This window comes from Giraffa tippelskirchi, chromosome 8 (genome assembly GCF_054371585.1).
Source record: "Giraffa tippelskirchi isolate mGirTip1 chromosome 8, T2T-mGirTip1v1.2.pri, whole genome shotgun sequence".
Taxonomy (NCBI): domain Eukaryota; kingdom Metazoa; phylum Chordata; class Mammalia; order Artiodactyla; family Giraffidae; genus Giraffa; species Giraffa tippelskirchi.
The window spans coordinates 67,669,542-67,686,712 of record NC_137282.1 but is presented as its reverse complement, the minus strand read 5'-3'; the positions used below and the strand labels follow the sequence as shown (position 1 = coordinate 67,686,712).

The following is a 17,171-nucleotide window of genomic DNA, read 5'->3' as shown; positions in this document are numbered from 1 at the left end:
TTTGAGTCTTCACACACAAAACTAAAAGGCAGTCCACAAAAAAAACCAGGAGAATACAGTGGACTTTGCAAAATCAAAGATATCTACTGTGGGAAAGACCTCAGTACAAAAGCAAAAGACAGGTCACACATCGCGAGACGAATGAGTGGAAACACAAAGCTTATCAAGGATGTGTCTCCAAACAGACAAAGAACACCAACACAACAAGCCTGTGAAAACTAGGGAAAGGTCTGAAGGGACACCAGACTGAGGAAGACACACACAGAGTATCCCGGATGATGTCCAGCACTGAGGGCCTGAAGAATCAACAGTCTAGTTGTACCTCCTCAGGCCTGTGTGACCCTGGGTGAGGCCTCTGTTTCCCGGTGGCTCTGAGAGATGGACAGGGAGGAAGGGGAAGAGAAATCACTTGCATTTCTAATACTCACAGCAAAGTCTTCCAATGAGAAGGGAATTATCACCCCCACTGACAATGCCATTCACTGAAGTGATCCCCACGGGTCCATCTAACCCAGAAGGGAAGGAAGGACCTGTTCTCACAAAACGGCGAGAGATGGAAGAAGGAAGATCAAGCCCACACCAATCCCTGGAAAGAGAAGCTGTGCTCAGGGCTTGAAAGAATTCCTATTTGGAAAATGATATCCCAGCCCCACAAGGCAATCCACAGCTTCGATGCTATTCCTCCCAAAATGCCAATGCATTTTCGCACCCAACCAAGAATTGCAAAAGGGGTACGGAAACAGAAAAGAGCCTAAATTGTCAATACAATCCGACGAAAAAGCCCCGATACGGACATCCAAGGTTGTGTGAAAGGAAATTAGACGACCAAACTAGGATCCTCAGGAGAGTATCGGAGAAGGCAATGGCGACCCACTCCAGTACTCTTGCCTGGAAAATGCCCTGGACGGAGGAGCCTGGTAGGCTGCAGGCCATGGGGTCGCGCAGAGTCAGACACGACTGAAGTGACTTAGCCGCAGCAGCAGCAGCAGGAGCCGGACAGTATGCTATTGGGAATACAACAACACACACAGATCCAGATCGATGGAATAAAGTTGAGGGTCCAGACACAGACCCCAGCATCCATGCTCAACTCATCTCTGACACAGAAGGGGAGAATATCCAAATGGGAACAAGAAAGCCTCTTCAATACATGTCCATGGGAAAACCAGACAGCTACATCTGAAGAACGCTATTGGTTTTGATCTCAGACCACCTCAATATCGGGGAAAACCTCACCCTAAAGGCTGATGTCATGAGATAGCTAGAAAGAAGCGTAGGTCAAAGGCTCCTTAACATCAGAGTCTCCTTGCCATTTGCTGGGCGGAGGTAGAAATGGGTCTCTTCAAGTAAGGGAAAGAGGTACACGAAGTACACCAATGGGTTTCCATCCAATGGAACCTCTTCACAACAGAGAAGCTAAGCAAGCATTCACAAATGCAAAAGAGAGGAAACGGAACACGAGAGACTCCTTGCAAGTGGTGTATCTGAGAAGGGGTTCATATGGAAAGAGACGAAGAATGCACAGCACTCAGATTCCAAGAAACACCACCACCACCCTTGACCCTTCCCCCATGACCAACTCCGACCTAAAGCCTTTCTCTCCCTCTAACCTATCCCTAAAACATAACCCTCATCTAATCATATACATGTGCATTCCTAGCATCCATCCGTCCACACACGAGAGAGAAAGAGGAAGACACAGACTGAATTGAGAAAGGAAAAGAGAGGGACACAGCCAGAGAGAGACACGGAACCAAAGAGAGGAAAGGAGTCGATGGTCCAGACTTTTCATCAATCTGTCTCGAAGGTAGAAGCAATGACAGCGCCCATCCACCCCAGAAGGGGGAAAAGGACGGAAGGTTTGGAGAGGAAAAGACAAGAACGCAGGGAGCCATTAGAAGCTCAGCCACCCGCAGAAGCCGAGCTGGGACACTTGAACAGAATCTCAATGGAAACAGAGGACCAGAAAGTTGGCCACTCTTTTCTATAAGAGAGGGAGACCTTCGAGTCTTCCTTTCGGTCCTCCAACTTGGATGCGGGGTCTCAAAACAGTCAGGAGGGGGAGTGCCTTTTCCTGGGTACCACGGCACATCCAGGCCTCGTTCTGCCCCATTCTGTGCTGTGTCAGCCCAGGACGGAATCTTTCTTTCTGAAGTCTCAGCGCACACGCTCCACGTGATATCGGCCCCAGGTGGAAAGGCATGGAGCTGCTCGTAGGCCGACAGACCTAGGAAGCAGATGGGAGAATGACCGCCACTCTGCAGATGGAGAGACTGGGGAAACCCTGAGGGGCATATGCTTGTCCAGGGCCACACCACTTATGAGAAGAAGGAGCCTGGTCTGAGAGCAGCGGGGCCCTCGGAGCTCAGGCCCTGGCTGCACCCAGGCCTCCCCAGGGCTGTCGGCTGGGCTGGGTGGGTGTCACTGTGCCTGCACATGGCTTAAGGGTGGTGGTCGAGCAGTCAGAAACCCAGGGATTCGCTTGGGAAGTTTTGGGGAAGGGACCTCAGCACGAACCCCAGGAAATGATGTCACCTGCCGGCAACAGAACCCAACAGAACCCGCAACCCGGGTATCCAGGCCTCGAGAGCGGAGAGGAGCCCCCAGCCAGATCACTTGCTGCCGAGATGTTCTGCTGTTTGCCCCTGCCCAGAGGCCGGGGCCTCAGGAGAGCTCACAGGCAGTGTGCGTGGGCACCCTGTCGACGTTGGCTCAGGGCACCCCCGAGACGCCTCTGGCCCTTTGCCCGGAGAAACAGAAAGGTAACACGGGGAGCCCCAGGCCGGGCCAGGCCACCTCTCCCATGCCACCCGGAAACACCGGGTCCTTTGCCTGTGTGTGTGGATGCGGGTTTCTCGGGGCGTGTCTCCCTCAAGGAAGCCCAGGTGGATGTGGGGTCAGAAGCCTGCGGACAAGTTGTGTCCACACCCCAGGGGAGAGCATGCTGGGCGGGATGGGGAGAGTGCGGGCAGGGCCGGCCGCCCAGGCTGACCTCACACCCTCAGGTGGGTCTCTTTCCTCCCGGGTGGGGATCTGAGCAGACACACGTCTCTGACCCTTCTGGGCAGAGAAGTTCGAGCAGGCCGAAGCAGCGGCTCCACTGGCCAGGCCCAGCTCGGAAAACTCCCAGCATGGCTGGCTGACGGTCACTGTCGTTGCAGAGCTTCCCACGTGATGAGGCCGAGGACGGGGACACCCCATCCAGCTCCCGGAGGGAGGGGTCGGAGCACCACCCCCCCGCCCGTGAGGCCCAGTGCAGGCTCCAGGTGAGCGTGCCCACGGAGGCATCAGCCCCACCGGGGGCGAAGCGGAGGCGGGGAAGGCCTGCTGCCGAGACACCGCCCAGGATACACCCGGCGGCCCAGTCTGAGGCTGCCACGGAGCTCAGCACACCCGGCTCCGACCCAGAGTCCCGAGAACCCCGGCCTCTGAGGCAGCAGGAGGACCTGGAGCCCAGCACGCCAGAGCACAGAGGTGAGGACGCTGGGGCTGGTGTACGGGAGTGTGTGCGGAGGGGGTGCTGAGCTACACAGGGACGAGTCCCCGAAAGCTGCTGCTGGGCCTGCAGCAAGCGCTGGCCTCACACCCCCCGCCCCCCATCTTGCACACTTCAGTCCCAAAAGACATCCGACCCTGGGTATTCTTTGGGAATCTCTTGGAAGCTTTCTGTCCCGGGATACGCACATGCCAAGGCTGGCCTGCGGGCAAACGATGCTTCTCCCACAGCTCTAGCACTGGCCTCCAACTGGAACCAGGCTCCACTTCCCAGACCTGTCCCTACAGAGGTGGTGGCTCCAGGTGCAGGACCCAGGGATCCACCGAGGGCAGATGGAGAACCGAGACTTGCCCTCGCAGAGACACCAGGCCAGCTGGGTACTGGCCAGCACACCGGGCAGATCGGATCTCCGTGCCTGCAGGACCCCCAGCCCCAGGCACTGATGTCCCACCCCCTCAGCCAGAACCTCCACCTCCACGTGCACCTCTACCTGCTCGGCCTTTGGCAGGAGAACCCGAGGCAGAGGAGGAGTCACCGCCTCGGCAGGGAGAGCCTGCCCTGGCTCCCGCGCAACACCCAGACGCCCACGATGACTCACCCACCCCTGCAGGGAGAACGAGCCCCCGCTCTGGACAGAGACCCAGAGCCCTTGCCGGAAACACCACGTCCAGGGGAGCGGTCGGCTCTGCAGCCTCCATCCCTGTCTGCTCACCGTGGACGCCGTCAACTCGGTCTGCCCCCAGGGGACATGGAGTTCCTTTCCCCCGAACTGCTTTGCATTTGGTTTGTTTCCACCTTTCTGGTGATGTTTTCTTTTTTGCGTGGTTTCCTGTATTTTTGTTGGTTAAGTTGGGATTAGTAAACTTTTTCATCATTGTTGCAATTTGGGAACACTGTTGTGTAACTCTGGTGATACTGTGTTACCATCACCACTTTGTAGTTTCAGACCCGTTCCATCTTTATGCCCCACCCCCCAACAAAGCCTGGATTCAAGGCAAGCACGCCCTGTTCATCCCTCCGCCCGATCCTGAACACAATTTCATCTTTTCCTTCTGCATTCCTTCCTATATTCTTGGTGTCCCCAATCAATGACTCTCAGTGAAATGACTGAAGGAGTTTTTTTCGGACGCTCCACCTACTGTAAGACTCCACTGGAGAGTTCTCATGTTTATGTCCTTTGAACTAGCCTTTGATAGCTGAAAGGACGTTGTACGTCCTTTCAAGATACCATGTGCCAAACGAAGCCCTTTTGGCAAATGCCATCATTATCTCCAGGCAGGCATTGCTGTTTGAAGGGTGCCATCTCAGCCAGAAGGCAGAGGCTGAGCTCCTCTTGTTGCACCAGCTCCCAAAAGAAGCCAAGAAAGGGAGCTGGAACAACAAACCACCCCAACGCCCAGGAAAGCGTTCTTCATGACAGAAGGCTAGAAAATGACCCAACATCCTTGTGGCCCAGAACCCCTCTAGAAATTCACTGTTCCATAAAAAAGAGAAACAGATGGGAAGTTCCAAGGAGAGGCAATGCCCATGGCCAGTGTATTTTAGAGACGGCCTGACCGCTCCGGGGAAGACACGCACTGACAGAACCCCTTGGGAAACAGCCGTGATAGTCCTCACTGTCGTAAGGGATTCCTCTGGGGACAACCTGCCCTGGGCACCACACGAGGGAGCAGACCGGCTTCTCTTCCTCTGCCCCCACACCATTCACTCATGAAGGCAGCTCAGGTGTTCTCATGCCCTGCCTGCCTGCCTGCCTGGCTCATCCGTGAGCTGTGACCACCTCCAGGACAGGACTCCACCTTCTGCTCTCTGTGTACCGTGAATCTGCACACAGTGGGCTTTCAGAACCTTAGGAGACTTGAGCCATTCCCACTCGAGCCAGAACCCTCCCCAGGAAGGAAAACAGCTGTGGAGTCCTTTTGGCCCCAGCACTGGTTCCGAAACCCTGGCGGCTCCTAGAGCCTCTACGGTGTGAAGAGGGAGGTCCCTTTTGACAGAGCTTTCCGGCCGTCAGATCTAAGCTGCTGTTTCACTGTCAGCTGTGTCTCTTCCGTTGCAGTGTTGCAGGTGGGCCACGCTGCTCCAAAGGAGCTCACAAGCTGAGTTTCAAGGGAGGTATTGAGAGGACAGGGATGGCTACAACGTGCTGCAAACTGAGTGAGGGTCCCCACAATCCTCAGCAAAGGTGTGTGGTGTGCAAGTGGGGAGTAGAGGGCCCCCAAGTTCCAAAGGAAGGGAGGTACTCGGGAGCTAAAGCCCTTGGCTGCTGTGGTAGCAGCTGCAGATGGCAGCTCGTCCACAGTGCACTTCGAATGAGGTCATATGAGCGGGACTCTGGAAATGGCTCCGAAATCCAGAGAAAGGGGTCAGGGTATGTGGGAATCCGGCGCGGGTGGGGGGTGGATGAAGGAAGGTGTCCTTCCTCTCTCCAGTGCAATTTGGTTTGGTGAGTCTCAAAGCTACCAGATGGCACTTCCCAAGTCAGGCCCCCGCAGGAATCAGGGTGGGCTGCATGCCTCGGCCCCTGCCACAGGGACAAGCCACACCAGTGGCCTCCCTGAGCTCCAATGGCCGGATCTGGGGGTTCTGTCTGGGTGCACACCTGCTTGTTCTGGCCAAGTTCCCCGCTTCTCTGAGCACCAGCTTCAACCTCTCGAATGAGGACATCGATTGCTACCTTGGCACGTTACTCTCTTCATCCTGTGAAGACTCATTAGGCTTATCCTACAATTACTAGCTGGCCCGAGGAGATATCTCCTGAATCCAGATTAAGCTGGAGTCTCCCAGGCTCATCTGGCATGTCTTCCCTGAAGTCTGCCAAAACCCACACCCTTGCGTTTCCAGGGACTCCCCTTAGCCAGCTGGGCAGAAAACCCAGCATGTTTCAAACAAGCTGACAGACAAGCGGGAGAGGACTCACGGGCAGACGGCTTCCCTCAGGTCTCGGGTGGAGCTCTGGGACCACAGCAGCAACAGGCCATCCCAGTCCCTGGGCTCAGCAGCGCCCTCATTCTCACGCCGGCGGCTCTGCCCTGAGGGGAGCAGGAAGGTCACCAACTGCCGCAGGCGGACCTCACGCCCCTCCCACTTATGGAGCCTGACCTCCCCCGGCCCCACCCCTTCCCCTACCCCAGCAGGACGAGAGCTCCTCTTCCCCTGGCTTCTAACGTGAGGCCCGGCCCTGGGCCCCGACTGGGCACTGCCCCAGTCCGGAGCCAATCACAGTGGCCAAGGAGGTGGAAGGCACCGATTGGCCAGGGCCAGGTCATGTGACCATACTCCCCAGGAAACTCAAATATTACCAAGATTCCCTAAGAAACCAATGAACAAAATTATCCAGTAAAGGCAAACCGTACTTTTTAATGAGGCCAAAGTCACAGAAAAAAAAAAAAAAAAAAGCTTCACAATGAAGTGCTCAAGGAAGCTACAAAATAAACTTTCAAAAAAGTTTAGTAGTTTTTTTAATAGGGTGACGGAGAGCTATACCTATCCCATATATGTGAATTTAGGTTTAAACTAGATTTCCCTTGGCTATTTTATAAGACAAAAAAACCCACATCACCCCCTTTTACTCCCCCCCACACCCAAAAAGTGTTTTAATCTATTGAATTTTTGTGTCCTCAGTTGTGTCTGATTCACGGCAACTCACGATCTCTACACAGCCAGGCTCTTCCGTCCATGGAATTCAGGGCAATTTTTTCTGTCACAGTAAATGCCCACCCTGGGTGATCCAAACGGAAGGGCTCAGAGGCTCCTGAGAGACTAACTCCTTTCAGCTGAGCACAGAGCTGGCTCCTCACTGGGATGCCTGTGGCCTGGGGCTCCCAGAGGGGAGAGCAGCACTCGCCCCACCGTGTGGTCACTGCTGGAAGTGCAGGCTGCTCCTCACTCCCCCTTGACAGTGTCCCTGAGGGCAGAACAGTGTGAAGTTAATCAAGGTGGAAACGCAAACTCCAATGCAAGCAAACTTCCCTCAAGGTCTCCAATACCACTCAGGAACAGGGTATTGGAAACTGCAGGGGATGACATGAATGAAGATGGAGACTTGACACCTTACACCGAGTTCACTTCCAGTTATCCCTAGACAAACATTCCATGAAAACTTGTCACAAATCTAGAGGAACAATGAGCCGAAACCGGACACGTGCTTTGAGTCTTCACACACAAAACTAAAAGGCAGTCCACAAAAAAAACCAGGAGAATACAGTGGACTTTGCAAAATCAAAGATATCTACTGTGGGAAAGACCTCAGTACAAAAGCAAAAGACAGGTCACACATCGCGAGACGAATGAGTGGAAACACAAAGCTTATCAAGGATGTGTCTCCAAACAGACAAAGAACACCAACACAACAAGCCTGTGAAAACTAGGGAAAGGTCTGAAGGGACACCAGACTGAGGAAGACACACACAGAGTATCCCGGATGATGTCCAGCACTGAGGGCCTGAAGAATCAACAGTCTAGTTGTACCTCCTCAGGCCTGTGTGACCCTGGGTGAGGCCTCTGTTTCCCGGTGGCTCTGAGAGATGGACAGGGAGGAAGGGGAAGAGAAATCACTTGCATTTCTAATACTCACAGCAAAGTCTTCCAATGAGAAGGGAATTATCACCCCCACTGACAATGCCATTCACTGAAGTGATCCCCACGGGTCCATCTAACCCAGAAGGGAAGGAAGGACCTGTTCTCACAAAACGGCGAGAGATGGAAGAAGGAAGATCAAGCCCACACCAATCCCTGGAAAGAGAAGCTGTGCTCAGGGCTTGAAAGAATTCCTATTTGGAAAATGATATCCCAGCCCCACAAGGCAATCCACAGCTTCGATGCTATTCCTCCCAAAATGCCAATGCATTTTCGCACCCAACCAAGAATTGCAAAAGGGGTACGGAAACAGAAAAGAGCCTAAATTGTCAATACAATCCGACGAAAAAGCCCCGATACGGACATCCAAGGTTGTGTGAAAGGAAATTAGACGACCAAACTAGGATCCTCAGGAGAGTATCGGAGAAGGCAATGGCGACCCACTCCAGTACTCTTGCCTGGAAAATGCCCTGGACGGAGGAGCCTGGTAGGCTGCAGGCCATGGGGTCGCGCAGAGTCAGACACGACTGAAGTGACTTAGCCGCAGCAGCAGCAGCAGGAGCCGGACAGTATGCTATTGGGAATACAACAACACACACAGATCCAGATCGATGGAATAAAGTTGAGGGTCCAGACACAGACCCCAGCATCCATGCTCAACTCATCTCTGACACAGAAGGGGAGAATATCCAAATGGGAACAAGAAAGCCTCTTCAATACATGTCCATGGGAAAACCAGACAGCTACATCTGAAGAACGCTATTGGTTTTGATCTCAGACCACCTCAATATCGGGGAAAACCTCACCCTAAAGGCTGATGTCATCAGATAGCTAGAAAGAAGCGTAGGTCAAAGGCTCCTTAACATCAGAGTCTCCTTGCCATTTGCTGGGCGGAGGTAGAAATGGGTCTCTTCAAGTAAGGGAAAGAGGTACACGAAGTACACCAATGGGTTTCCATCCAATGGAACCTCTTCACAACAGAGAAGCTAAGCAAGCATTCACAAATGCAAAAGAGAGGAAACGGAACACGAGAGACTCCTTGCAAGTGGTGTATCTGAGAAGGGGTTCATATGGAAAGAGACGAAGAATGCACAGCACTCAGATTCCAAGAAACACCACCACCACCCTTGACCCTTCCCCCATGACCAACTCCGACCTAAAGCCTTTCTCTCCCTCTAACCTATCCCTAAAACATAACCCTCATCTAATCATATACATGTGCATTCCTAGCATCCATCCGTCCACACACGAGAGAGAAAGAGGAAGACACAGACTGAATTGAGAAAGGAAAAGAGAGGGACACAGCCAGAGAGAGACACGGAACCAAAGAGAGGAAAGGAGTCGATGGTCCAGACTTTTCATCAATCTGTCTCGAAGGTAGAAGCAATGACAGCGCCCATCCACCCCAGAAGGGGGAAAAGGACGGAAGGTTTGGAGAGGAAAAGACAAGAACGCAGGGAGCCATTAGAAGCTCAGCCACCCGCAGAAGCCGAGCTGGGACACTTGAACAGAATCTCAATGGAAACAGAGGACCAGAAAGTTGGCCACTCTTTTCTATAAGAGAGGGAGACCTTCGAGTCTTCCTTTCGGTCCTCCAACTTGGATGCGGGGTCTCAAAACAGTCAGGAGGGGGAGTGCCTTTTCCTGGGTACCACGGCACATCCAGGCCTCGTTCTGCCCCATTCTGTGCTGTGTCAGCCCAGGAAGGAATCTTTCTTTCTGAAGTCTCAGCGCACACGCTCCACGTGATATCGGCCCCAGGTGGAAAGGCATGGAGCTGCTCGTAGGCCGACAGACCTAGGAAGCAGATGGGAGAATGACCGCCACTCTGCAGATGGAGAGACTGGGGAAACCCTGAGGGGCATATGCTTGTCCAGGGCCACACCACTTATGAGAAGAAGGAGCCTGGTCTGAGAGCAGCGGGGCCCTCGGAGCTCAGGCCCTGGCTGCACCCAGGCCTCCCCAGGGCTGTCGGCTGGGCTGGGTGGGTGTCACTGTGCCTGCACATGGCTTAAGGGTGGTGGTCGAGCAGTCAGAAACCCAGGGATTCGCTTGGGAAGTTTTGGGGAAGGGACCTCAGCACGAACCCCAGGAAATGATGTCACCTGCCGGCAACAGAACCCAACAGAACCCGCAACCCGGGTATCCAGGCCTCGAGAGCGGAGAGGAGCCCCCAGCCAGATCACTTGCTGCCGAGATGTTCTGCTGTTTGCCCCTGCCCAGAGGCCGGGGCCTCAGGAGAGCTCACAGGCAGTGTGCGTGGGCACCCTGTCGACGTTGGCTCAGGGCACCCCCGAGACGCCTCTGGCCCTTTGCCCGGAGAAACAGAAAGGTAACACGGGGAGCCCCAGGCCGGGCCAGGCCACCTCTCCCATGCCACCCGGAAACACCGGGTCCTTTGCCTGTGTGTGTGGATGCGGGTTTCTCGGGGTGTGTCTCCCTCAAGGAAGCCCAGGTGGATGTGGGGTCAGAAGCCTGCGGACAAGTTGTGTCCACACCCCAGGGGAGAGCATGCTGGGCGGGATGGGGAGAGTGCGGGCAGGGCCGGCCGCCCAGGCTGACCTCACACCCTCAGGTGGGTCTCTTTCCTCCCGGGTGGGGATCTGAGCAGACACACGTCTCTGACCCTTCTGGGCAGAGAAGTTCGAGCAGGCCGAAGCAGCGGCTCCACTGGCCAGGCCCAGCTCGGAAAACTCCCAGCATGGCTGGCTGACGGTCACTGTCGTTGCAGAGCTTCCCACGTGATGAGGCCGAGGACGGGGACACCCCATCCAGCTCCCGGAGGGAGGGGTCGGAGCACCACCCCCCCGCCCGTGAGGCCCAGTGCAGGCTCCAGGTGAGCGTGCCCACGGAGGCATCAGCCCCACCGGGGGCGAAGCGGAGGCGGGGAAGGCCTGCTGCCGAGACACCGCCCAGGATACACCCGGCGGCCCAGTCTGAGGCTGCCACGGAGCTCAGCACACCCGGCTCCGACCCAGAGTCCCGAGAACCCCGGCCTCTGAGGCAGCAGGAGGACCTGGAGCCCAGCACGCCAGAGCACAGAGGTGAGGACGCTGGGGCTGGTGTACGGGAGTGTGTGCGGAGGGGGTGCTGAGCTACACAGGGACGAGTCCCCGAAAGCTGCTGCTGGGCCTGCAGCAAGCGCTGGCCTCACACCCCCCGCCCCCCATCTTGCACACTTCAGTCCCAAAAGACATCCGACCCTGGGTATTCTTTGGGAATCTCTTGGAAGCTTTCTGTCCCGGGATACGCACATGCCAAGGCTGGCCTGCGGGCAAACGATGCTTCTCCCACAGCTCTAGCACTGGCCTCCAACTGGAACCAGGCTCCACTTCCCAGACCTGTCCCTACAGAGGTGGTGGCTCCAGGTGCAGGACCCAGGGATCCACCGAGGGCAGATGGAGAACCGAGACTTGCCCTCGCAGAGACACCAGGCCAGCTGGGTACTGGCCAGCACACCGGGCAGATCGGATCTCCGTGCCTGCAGGACCCCCAGCCCCAGGCACTGATGTCCCACCCCCTCAGCCAGAACCTCCACCTCCACGTGCACCTCTACCTGCTCGGCCTTTGGCAGGAGAACCCGAGGCAGAGGAGGAGTCACCGCCTCGGCAGGGAGAGCCTGCCCTGGCTCCCGCGCAACACCCAGACGCCCACGATGACTCACCCACCCCTGCAGGGAGAACGAGCCCCCGCTCTGGACAGAGACCCAGAGCCCTTGCCGGAAACACCACGTCCAGGGGAGCGGTCGGCTCTGCAGCCTCCATCCCTGTCTGCTCACCGTGGACGCCGTCAACTCGGTCTGCCCCCAGGGGACATGGAGTTCCTTTCCCCCGAACTGCTTTGCATTTGGTTTGTTTCCACCTTTCTGGTGATGTTTTCTTTTTTGCGTGGTTTCCTGTATTTTTGTTGGTTAAGTTGGGATTAGTAAACTTTTTCATCATTGTTGCAATTTGGGAACACTGTTGTGTAACTCTGGTGATACTGTGTTACCATCACCACTTTGTAGTTTCAGACCCGTTCCATCTTTATGCCCCACCCCCCAACAAAGCCTGGATTCAAGGCAAGCACGCCCTGTTCATCCCTCCGCCCGATCCTGAACACAATTTCATCTTTTCCTTCTGCATTCCTTCCTATATTCTTGGTGTCCCCAATCAATGACTCTCAGTGAAATGACTGAAGGAGTTTTTTTCGGACGCTCCACCTACTGTAAGACTCCACTGGAGAGTTCTCATGTTTATGTCCTTTGAACTAGCCTTTGATAGCTGAAAGGACGTTGTACGTCCTTTCAAGATACCATGTGCCAAACGAAGCCCTTTTGGCAAATGCCATCATTATCTCCAGGCAGGCATTGCTGTTTGAAGGGTGCCATCTCAGCCAGAAGGCAGAGGCTGAGCTCCTCTTGTTGCACCAGCTCCCAAAAGAAGCCAAGAAAGGGAGCTGGAACAACAAACCACCCCAACGCCCAGGAAAGCGTTCTTCATGACAGAAGGCTAGAAAATGACCCAACATCCTTGTGGCCCAGAACCCCTCTAGAAATTCACTGTTCCATAAAAAAGAGAAACAGATGGGAAGTTCCAAGGAGAGGCAATGCCCATGGCCAGTGTATTTTAGAGACGGCCTGACCGCTCCGGGGAAGACACGCACTGACAGAACCCCTTGGGAAACAGCCGTGATAGTCCTCACTGTCGTAAGGGATTCCTCTGGGGACAACCTGCCCTGGGCACCACACGAGGGAGCAGACCGGCTTCTCTTCCTCTGCCCCCACACCATTCACTCATGAAGGCAGCTCAGGTGTTCTCATGCCCTGCCTGCCTGCCTGCCTGGCTCATCCGTGAGCTGTGACCACCTCCAGGACAGGACTCCACCTTCTGCTCTCTGTGTACCGTGAATCTGCACACAGTGGGCTTTCAGAACCTTAGGAGACTTGAGCCATTCCCACTCGAGCCAGAACCCTCCCCAGGAAGGAAAACAGCTGTGGAGTCCTTTTGGCCCCAGCACTGGTTCCGAAACCCTGGCGGCTCCTAGAGCCTCTACGGTGTGAAGAGGGAGGTCCCTTTTGACAGAGCTTTCCGGCCGTCAGATCTAAGCTGCTGTTTCACTGTCAGCTGTGTCTCTTCCGTTGCAGTGTTGCAGGTGGGCCACGCTGCTCCAAAGGAGCTCACAAGCTGAGTTTCAAGGGAGGTATTGAGAGGACAGGGATGGCTACAACGTGCTGCAAACTGAGTGAGGGTCCCCACAATCCTCAGCAAAGGTGTGTGGTGTGCAAGTGGGGAGTAGAGGGCCCCCAAGTTCCAAAGGAAGGGAGGTACTCGGGAGCTAAAGCCCTTGGCTGCTGTGGTAGCAGCTGCAGATGGCAGCTCGTCCACAGTGCACTTCGAATGAGGTCATATGAGCGGGACTCTGGAAATGGCTCCGAAATCCAGAGAAAGGGGTCAGGGTATGTGGGAATCCGGCGCGGGTGGGGGGTGGATGAAGGAAGGTGTCCTTCCTCTCTCCAGTGCAATTTGGTTTGGTGAGTCTCAAAGCTACCAGATGGCACTTCCCAAGTCAGGCCCCCGCAGGAATCAGGGTGGGCTGCATGCCTCGGCCCCTGCCACAGGGACAAGCCACACCAGTGGCCTCCCTGAGCTCCAATGGCCGGATCTGGGGGTTCTGTCTGGGTGCACACCTGCTTGTTCTGGCCAAGTTCCCCGCTTCTCTGAGCACCAGCTTCAACCTCTCGAATGAGGACATCGATTGCTACCTTGGCACGTTACTCTCTTCATCCTGTGAAGACTCATTAGGCTTATCCTACAATTACTAGCTGGCCCGAGGAGATATCTCCTGAATCCAGATTAAGCTGGAGTCTCCCAGGCTCATCTGGCATGTCTTCCCTGAAGTCTGCCAAAACCCACACCCTTGCGTTTCCAGGGACTCCCCTTAGCCAGCTGGGCAGAAAACCCAGCATGTTTCAAACAAGCTGACAGACAAGCGGGAGAGGACTCACGGGCAGACGGCTTCCCTCAGGTCTCGGGTGGAGCTCTGGGACCACAGCAGCAACAGGCCATCCCAGTCCCTGGGCTCAGCAGCGCCCTCATTCTCACGCCGGCGGCTCTGCCCTGAGGGGAGCAGGAAGGTCACCAACTGCCGCAGGCGGACCTCACGCCCCTCCCACTTATGGAGCCTGACCTCCCCCGGCCCCACCCCTTCCCCTACCCCAGCAGGACGAGAGCTCCTCTTCCCCTGGCTTCTAACGTGAGGCCCGGCCCTGGGCCCCGACTGGGCACTGCCCCAGTCCGGAGCCAATCACAGTGGCCAAGGAGGTGGAAGGCACCGATTGGCCAGGGCCAGGTCATGTGACCATACTCCCCAGGAAACTCAAATATTACCAAGATTCCCTAAGAAACCAATGAACAAAATTATCCAGTAAAGGCAAACCGTACTTTTTAATGAGGCCAAAGTCACAGAAAAAAAAAAAAAAAAGCTTCACAATGAAGTGCTCAAGGAAGCTACAAAATAAACTTTCAAAAAAGTTTAGTAGTTTTTTTAATAGGGTGACGGAGAGCTATACCTATCCCATATATGTGAATTTAGGTTTAAACTAGATTTCCCTTGGCTATTTTATAAGACAAAAAAACCCACATCACCCCCTTTTACTCCCCCCCACACCCAAAAAGTGTTTTAATCTATTGAATTTTTGTGTCCTCAGTTGTGTCTGATTCACGGCAACTCACGATCTCTACACAGCCAGGCTCTTCCGTCCATGGAATTCAGGGCAATTTTTTCTGTCACAGTAAATGCCCACCCTGGGTGATCCAAACGGAAGGGCTCAGAGGCTCCTGAGAGACTAACTCCTTTCAGCTGAGCACAGAGCTGGCTCCTCACTGGGATGCCTGTGGCCTGGGGCTCCCAGAGGGGAGAGCAGCACTCGCCCCACCGTGTGGTCACTGCTGGAAGTGCAGGCTGCTCCTCACTCCCCCTTGACAGTGTCCCTGAGGGCAGAACAGTGTGAAGTTAATCAAGGTGGAAACGCAAACTCCAATGCAAGCAAACTTCCCTCAAGGTCTCCAATACCACTCAGGAACAGGGTATTGGAAACTGCAGGGGATGACATGAATGAAGATGGAGACTTGACACCTTACACCGAGTTCACTTCCAGTTATCCCTAGACAAACATTCCATGAAAACTTGTCACAAATCTAGAGGAACAATGAGCCGAAACCGGACACGTGCTTTGAGTCTTCACACACAAAACTAAAAGGCAGTCCACAAAAAAAACCAGGAGAATACAGTGGACTTTGCAAAATCAAAGATATCTACTGTGGGAAAGACCTCAGTACAAAAGCAAAAGACAGGTCACACATCGCGAGACGAATGAGTGGAAACACAAAGCTTATCAAGGATGTGTCTCCAAACAGACAAAGAACACCAACACAACAAGCCTGTGAAAACTAGGGAAAGGTCTGAAGGGACACCAGACTGAGGAAGACACACACAGAGTATCCCGGATGATGTCCAGCACTGAGGGCCTGAAGAATCAACAGTCTAGTTGTACCTCCTCAGGCCTGTGTGACCCTGGGTGAGGCCTCTGTTTCCCGGTGGCTCTGAGAGATGGACAGGGAGGAAGGGGAAGAGAAATCACTTGCATTTCTAATACTCACAGCAAAGTCTTCCAATGAGAAGGGAATTATCACCCCCACTGACAATGCCATTCACTGAAGTGATCCCCACGGGTCCATCTAACCCAGAAGGGAAGGAAGGACCTGTTCTCACAAAACGGCGAGAGATGGAAGAAGGAAGATCAAGCCCACACCAATCCCTGGAAAGAGAAGCTGTGCTCAGGGCTTGAAAGAATTCCTATTTGGAAAATGATATCCCAGCCCCACAAGGCAATCCACAGCTTCGATGCTATTCCTCCCAAAATGCCAATGCATTTTCGCACCCAACCAAGAATTGCAAAAGGGGTACGGAAACAGAAAAGAGCCTAAATTGTCAATACAATCCGACGAAAAAGCCCCGATACGGACATCCAAGGTTGTGTGAAAGGAAATTAGACGACCAAACTAGGATCCTCAGGAGAGTATCGGAGAAGGCAATGGCGACCCACTCCAGTACTCTTGCCTGGAAAATGCCCTGGACGGAGGAGCCTGGTAGGCTGCAGGCCATGGGGTCGCGCAGAGTCAGACACGACTGAAGTGACTTAGCCGCAGCAGCAGCAGCAGGAGCCGGACAGTATGCTATTGGGAATACAACAACACACACAGATCCAGATCGATGGAATAAAGTTGAGGGTCCAGACACAGACCCCAGCATCCATGCTCAACTCATCTCTGACACAGAAGGGGAGACTATCCAAATGGGAACAAGAAAGCCTCTTCAATACATGTCCATGGGAAAACCAGACAGCTACATCTGAAGAACGCTATTGGTTTTGATCTCAGACCACCTCAATATCGGGGAAAACCTCACCCTAAAGGCTGATGTCATGAGATAGCTAGAAAGAAGCGTAGGTCAAAGGCTCCTTAACATCAGAGTCTCCTTGCCATTTGCTGGGCGGAGGTAGAAATGGGTCTCTTCAAGTAAGGGAAAGAGGTACACGAAGTACACCAATGGGTTTCCATCCAATGGAACCTCTTCACAACAGAGAAGCTAAGCAAGCATTCACAAATGCAAAAGAGAGGAAACGGAACACGAGAGACTCCTTGCAAGTGGTGTATCTGAGAAGGGGTTCATATGGAAAGAGACGAAGAATGCACAGCACTCAGATTCCAAGAAACACCACCACCACCCTTGACCCTTCCCCCATGACCAACTCCGACCTAAAGCCTTTCTCTCCCTCTAACCTATCCCTAAAACATAACCCTCATCTAATCATATACATGTGCATTCCTAGCATCCATCCGTCCACACACGAGAGAGAAAGAGGAAGACACAGACTGAATTGAGAAAGGAAAAGAGAGGGACACAGCCAGAGAGAGACACGGAACCAAAGAGAGGAAAGGAGTCGATGGTCCAGACTTTTCATCAATCTGTCTCGAAGGTAGAAGCAATGACAGCGCCCATCCACCCCAGAAGGGGGAAAAGGACGGAAGGTTTGGAGAGGAAAAGACAAGAACGC

The 17,171-nt window shown here is 54.2% G+C and overlaps 2 protein-coding genes and 1 long non-coding RNA gene across 3 annotated transcripts in view; 2 read left to right on the top strand and 1 right to left on the bottom strand.

Moving 5' to 3' along the window:
- Positions 1-14,198, bottom strand: part of LOC145517351 (uncharacterized) — a 131,507-nt gene extending 117,309 nt beyond the window's left edge. Inside the window, exons 1-3 of the long non-coding RNA XR_014061988.1 lie at positions 14,061-14,198; positions 7,146-7,403; positions 6,417-6,528 (exon numbers count right to left, since the gene is read on the bottom strand). This is a non-coding gene — a long non-coding RNA (uncharacterized LOC145517351). The remainder of the gene's footprint in view (positions 1-6,416; positions 6,529-7,145; positions 7,404-14,060) is intronic.
- On the top strand, positions 2,574-4,387 carry LOC145517224 (uncharacterized). Its single transcript, XM_081519494.1, has 3 exons — positions 2,574-2,762; positions 3,162-3,474; positions 3,727-4,387. The coding sequence occupies exons 1-3, from the start codon at positions 2,628-2,630 to the stop codon at positions 4,353-4,355; spliced, it is 1,077 nt and encodes a 358-aa protein (XP_081375620.1). The 5' UTR covers positions 2,574-2,627; the 3' UTR covers positions 4,356-4,387.
- Positions 8,038-12,023, top strand: LOC145517099 (uncharacterized). Its single transcript, XM_081519357.1, has 3 exons — positions 8,038-10,406; positions 10,806-11,118; positions 11,371-12,023. The coding sequence occupies exons 1-3, from the start codon at positions 10,170-10,172 to the stop codon at positions 11,997-11,999; spliced, it is 1,179 nt and encodes a 392-aa protein (XP_081375483.1). The 5' UTR covers positions 8,038-10,169; the 3' UTR covers positions 12,000-12,023.
- Positions 14,199-17,171: the final 2,973 nt, after the last annotated feature.